The following is a 5,956-nucleotide window of genomic DNA, read 5'->3' as shown; positions in this document are numbered from 1 at the left end:
CTTTCCCTAACGGAAACACAGCAACTTCTGACCACGTTTGCTGCCCAGTGAGTCACTCAGTGCTGCCTGGACAGATGTTTCTGTAGCTCTTTGAACCTCTCCAGCCTGCATACAACACATGCACGCTGATATGAATTTGTCCTCACAACCTGTTAGTTACTGCTGCATTGCCCACACTGCTCTGGTGGCCAAGCTGGTGCTCACCACCTTCACACTGTGTCCATCTGGTTGAGGTTCACCACTTTAGCACCCCATCTGCATGGGTTTGTGGAAAACACAGCCTATATTCCCTGCATTCCTGTCCAGTGCTCTCTCCAAAGAGAGCTCCTTCTCTGGACATAAGTTCTGCTTTGAAATGTCATGTTTCTCTTTTAATTTTTTTTCTGCTTGTGCTTTTCTTTCTGAAGACCCTAGGAGAAGAGGTGTTGATGTGCTACCCCAAGTGCATCAGTTTAGAGGAGTTGGAGCTGTTACACTATGGTCCATCTCACAAAGGGCCTGGGGCCAGTGAGAAGATGTATATTCCTTCATGTACTACTTTCTCTTTTTTTTTTTTAAAAAAAAAAGCTTTATATTTTTGTGGTCCCAGTGTGCTTGAGGAGAAACAGTCCTGTTTGGTTAGGTTTGTTTTCATGAATGGCTATAAAAAGTGCCCTGTAGCAATTAATGCCATACAAAGAATTTGCTTTTCTGCTTCCAGAGGGCTTTGGCTTCTCTGGAAATTGGGTTTTCACAGTGAATTTGACACAGCCTGTTCCCAGATCTGACTTGGTGACCTTGCTGCTTTCTCCTCACCTTAAGCATCTCTCACCTGACTGGAAATGGATTAAAGGAGGGGGTTTAGAGAGTGGTTTCTAAGCAGCAAGGAGGCAGCATTATGTCTGTGTCAGGTTGAATGAATAGCTTCAGTGTTTGGACGCACTGAGGAATTTTGGATGCACAGTCCAGTGAGTCACAAAAGGTCTTTGGGAGGGAGGCAGTGGGGGAGAGGGCAATGTTGGGATACAGCTGATACTGTTTCAGAGACTTTATCTGTGCTGAACTTGATATCTCTTGGGTCTCTCCTGGGGTCTCTCAGAAGCACCAAAATATTTGAATGCTGGTCTCATTATGGTGAGAGCATATTTAAGAGTGTCTTATCCTATAAGGTAACACCTCCTGCTCAGCAGACTCTGCTGTGCTCCTTCAACTGGAGCTGCGTTGTTTTATATGAATACAACCAAGGAGAGGTTAACTGTGCTCAGGAGCTTTCCACAGAGAGCATTACAAGTCAGTGGAAGTTGCCCTGGAGTTTCTCATAGAGCAGACTGACTGTATCACTCCTGGAAAGTAGCAGCCAAGAGAGAATTGACAGTGGGAACTTTCTTCAAAAACAGAAATGCAGGACCTGCATCACCTCCAAACTCCTGGCACTTTGGTTTGTAGAGGATTTATTAGCCAAGACCCTGAATGGTGCAATCAGAGCAGGGAATTCTGGCACCACACATATGTGGCTGGCAAACCTGGGCAGCCCAGGACCCTGCTGAGCCCTGGGTGTCTGCAGGGAGGCCAAGCATATCCTGCTCTGGTCGCTGTGCTCTGCCTCTGGCTCTAGGAAAATTTCAGCTGTTTTCATGTTACCCTGGGGAATGCAACCTGCTGACCCTGCTCAGAGACTGCATTGCACAGGCATTCCCAGGGCTTAAGTAGTTTTCTGTGGGCTGGATCCAGCTTGTGTTTAGCTGTGCTCCAAAACACTGACTCTTGGCTGGTGCCAAGGGCAAGTCACAAAAAACATGAAGAATCTGTGGTTTGATCTGTTTTGAGGAAAGGCTTTGAGTACAGCAGTTCTTGTGGAATTCAAAAGGAGCTGAGTGTCCAGCGGTCACTGAAACAAAGCCTTAATTCTTTCATTAAATTTAGACTCTAGCTTTGAAGGGAAACAGAGCACCCTGTTAGGCTTTGACTTTCCATGGTACAAACATTGTCCTATTATCTAATAACTTGTAATTTATTCTTCATTTTTATTCTTTTGTCTCATAAGTAATGTGTAAATTTCTAAAGAAATTGACAGCATAGCTTTTAAGATTGGAAGCACACCTTGACTAAAATCTGTTTTTCCCCCCTTCCTCCCAGGAATTCTCAGAACTGGAGAAAAGAGATCCTCAGGAGCTGGTTGGTAAGTTCACTTAGAAGTATCACATTCACATGTGTTTTCAAACTAGACCTTCTATGCTCCCCCTTTGTAAAAAGCATCTTCACTCTGTCCTGACAATCCTCTAGTTTGAGTTACTGCCTGCAATGATTTATCTCAGTGGAAAAGTCTTCTTTTGGGAGAAAGGTACCATGCCTAAAAATAAGATATTTCATATATTACATGTCAAAGATGGATATGTAAAGGGCTGTGTATGTTTTTATCTAGGTGAGCTTAAAAACAATAAAGCAGTAGCTTTGTCCAGACACCTCTGTGAGAGGCAGCATAACCACAAGTGATGACAATACTTTGTTCTGTGCCTTCAAAAACTTACCTAAAACATCCCCCCCTTAAATGTGATCTGTGCAGGGATTTATATCAGCTGTGTTGACATAGTGTACTGTATGTTTTGTGTGGTTACTGGAACTTACCTGATCTGTGTGACATCTCACTTCTCCATTGCACCATTACTAGATTTGGAAAAAATGCTTGGAAAGTCCATGTTCTTCAGCTTGAAATAGGATCTTTTGCTTGGTCTCTGTGGAGCTGTACAGAAAGTGTATTTTATGTTGAAGCTCTCACTATCTTGAACTAGCCCTTTGTTCCTGAGGTTACTAATGCAGTTGTGTGGTAGCATGTAATAAAAAAATAATTACTTTAGAAGTTGCTTCATTCTACATCAAGTCAGCTTGTCAAGGCTCAAGCATGAAATTTCAGCCATAAAATATGATAAGTGTAAAATAAGACAGTAAATAATAGGCTAATCAGCTGTGACTTCTACAACAGCCATTGCTCTGAAGTTTTGAACATAAGTCCTTTTCAGTTGGCCTGCCCAGACTTTGCACCAACCCAACTGGTATGCTGAATTTTCAGTCGTTACTGGGCAGAACTGCTGTAACCACTCTCACCTTTGTTTGCAAGAGATCTGTCTCCAAACTACTGCTGTGCCCCAAAGTGCACACTAGGAACACAGATGTTCCTAGTTAAAGAATAGTATCTAAAAACCAACTGCCCTTCTGCTCTCTATGTATGGGTGAAACTCCACACTTGCAAAGCAATGTAGTGGGGAGTCCTTTCTTAGTGAAGGTGAAACAGTTTTGTGGAGTCTCCTTTTCCCCCAGTGACTGCCCCAGCCACAGAAGATCAGAAGACTGAATTTCATTGGTCTCATGATACCCCAGACTTATATGCAGACTTGAAAGCTGCACAGAGGGCACTTAGTATAGTGTCACACACTCAAGTTGGTCAGTCTGAGACCTGGATTAAGGTTGTCAGTGTATATTTATTATCCTTTCCCAACAGCAGCGCATACAGAGCACCATGTAGAATGGTAGCTTTGTGCAGAGCTAGGTTATTAGCGGTCAGCTTACTTGCCATGCTGGATTCAGTAAGTTTTCTGCATTAGGCCATATCTTATCTAGTTGAAACAGAACTATTGCAAGAGCATTAAGGTCAGTGAAGTGCAAGAACCACTCCGTGACTGAGACCTAGAGCTTTTAGAGTTAGAATTCTTGAATGGAAAAAGGTGCAGGATTTTCCTACATAAAGCAAGTCATTTCTCCAATCTGAACATCTCAAGTTTTGTCTAATATCAGGATGTGGAAGTCCAAGTCTTGATTAGCTTTACTTAGCCAGCTTTCTACAACAGCTTTTTGCTTTAAAAGCTTGTGGCCATGCCCTTCTCAGAAGATAACCTTGCATTGTTCAGCATCACCTTCAGTGAAGTCCATGGTTATCCAGTTGCTTAAATGAAGCATAATGTGGGCTCCTGCCAAAAGTATTGTTTCTGTTTTACCACCTCCAGACACACTCTAATGTTTGTGTGCCTTGAGCTGGTCTGGTAGTTGGAGCCAGCTGAAATCCACCTTCACTGCTCTTTTTTTCTTGTGAGTCTTCCAACTGGATCCACTCCCTGATCTGCTCAGCACAGGCGAGGTGAGCTGTAGAGTTGGCACAAAGAAAACAGGGATGAGCAGCTGGGAAGGGCATGGTCCTGACTGATCCTAAAGGACTGATGACAAAATCAAAGCCTGAAAGAATGAGAGGGGAAGTTTCCAGCAGTAACTGCCCTGAGGTTGAGAAGGAAGAATATGTGGAGTTTGTTTTGATAGATTTGTGTATCAACGTTTTCCTTTTGCATTTTCTGTACCACTCTGAAGAATTTATGGTAGTGGCAGACATTGCATTTGCTGTTTCATGCAGCACTGCAGAATAATATTTATAGGATACACTTGTTTCCCCTGAAGTTCTTTGCATCATGGTTGTTTACTTTTTGGACTGTAAGAAATGTTCTCTCTGGCCTTTAGGATATTTGAGCACAAAGTCAGTGTTCATGAGAGCAGAAAATATGGCTGAGTTGCAGGTCTCTTTCTGCATTTCTCAGCCCACAGAGCAGAAAGGGAACTAGTGTCCTTCCATGGATGGGTGACTCACTGGCATGTTGTTGCCTCCAGTTCTTCCCTCTGATTTGGCTGTTTTGGTGCCAGGAAATTGGAAACCTACACACCCTGGTTTATGCCAAGGGGACTTGATTAGTGCCAAAGAATGCAGTTTAGAGACCAGGCACCACTGGTTTGCATGTCTCCAGGGGAAACCTATGCCCCTCTGATTACCCTTTCCAGGTCTTGACTTGGCTTTTTGCATAGTGTGACCTTTATATACAAACAGGTACCTGATCCTGTGTGTATTTCCTGGTGGCAGCGCACAAGTGGACCTTGAAATGGCCTGGAGTTCTTAATCCTGCCTTATTCACCCCCCAGTCAGCCTGGCTACAGTCAGCTCCCTGTTCCTGTGCTCTCTATTCTTTTGCTTATCTCTGCAGTGGGAAAATATGCCTACCCATGCTTGTCCATGTCCCCAGCACCACCTTTGGCCTGCAGGGAGTCCTTTCCTTCTAGAAGGAGCTGAGTGCCTCAGTTCAGGCTGTGGCACTTTTTCTCCTGCTGTGCAGTATGTCTTTGTACTGTTGGATGTCCTGGTCAAATAACCCATCTATCTGAAACTGAAGCAAATTAAAATGTAGTGTTTCCACTTCATTATCTGCCTCTCCAAGATCTGAGAAGCAAAGATGCTCCATTGACTACTGAGATGCTGAATCTTTGCTGGATACACTCTAATAGTTGGCTGTGCTCTGGCCTGCAGAGAGCCAGAGGAGCAGCTGAACATCTCTGCCTTGCCACAGAGCATCTGCTGGCTGCACAAAAACCTACAAGCACCTATTGCTTGAGCTGATGAAATTTTCAACTTTCAGGTTAGAAAGGAAGAATGCACAGACTAAGCAGCTGTAGCTGTGTCTTTAGCAGGAGGAGGAGCTGCACAGCTGGCAGTTTATTGGCTCCTACTTTCTTTAATCCCCATATAAGTAATGAGATCTTCTTTATGTCCTTAGTTCTTTACCTGGTCTGTGAGTCTGATTAGGGGAAGATGTTTACTTACTGTGAGCCAGGCTCTGGGTGTGCCCATAGTGATTAATTGTGCTCACAGCCAAGTTCCTGAGGTCAGCACATGGAAATCCTCCAGGCTGTGAGCCAGCAAATCACAGCCCAATTAGAATCAGCAGCCAATGTCACTACCTGTGACTCATGTAAAAGTAAAACTTTGATCTTGGCACCAGTATCAGGATGCTCAAAGCAGGAGGATCTATCTGTGGGGACACACCTTGTTGTCAGTCCTGCAGGCTGTGCTTCCTGTCCTGCAGCCTGTGGAAAGCTGTGCTTGGGACTTGGAAAACACACCATCTTTCCTGCAGGAGCCTCTGGCCATGTATGCAAGTTGCAGGATTAT

The 5,956-nt window shown here is 44.1% G+C and overlaps 1 protein-coding gene across 1 annotated transcript in view; it reads left to right on the top strand.

Moving 5' to 3' along the window:
* The window catches only part of SAP30BP (SAP30 binding protein), a 27,276-nt gene that overhangs the window by 12,885 nt on the left and 8,435 nt on the right, over positions 1-5,956 (top strand). The window contains exon 3 of the mRNA XM_010002727.1: positions 2,116-2,158. Within this exon, the coding sequence (XP_010001029.1) occupies positions 2,116-2,158 (43 nt within the window). The remainder of the gene's footprint in view (positions 1-2,115; positions 2,159-5,956) is intronic.

Source organism: Chaetura pelagica, unplaced genomic scaffold (genome assembly GCF_000747805.2).
Source record: "Chaetura pelagica isolate M959 unplaced genomic scaffold, ChaPel_1.0 scaffold47, whole genome shotgun sequence".
NCBI classification, from domain to species: Eukaryota; Metazoa; Chordata; class Aves; order Apodiformes; family Apodidae; genus Chaetura; species Chaetura pelagica.
Note: the sequence above shows the minus strand (reverse complement) of the source record. Positions and strands in the feature narration are given on the sequence as shown.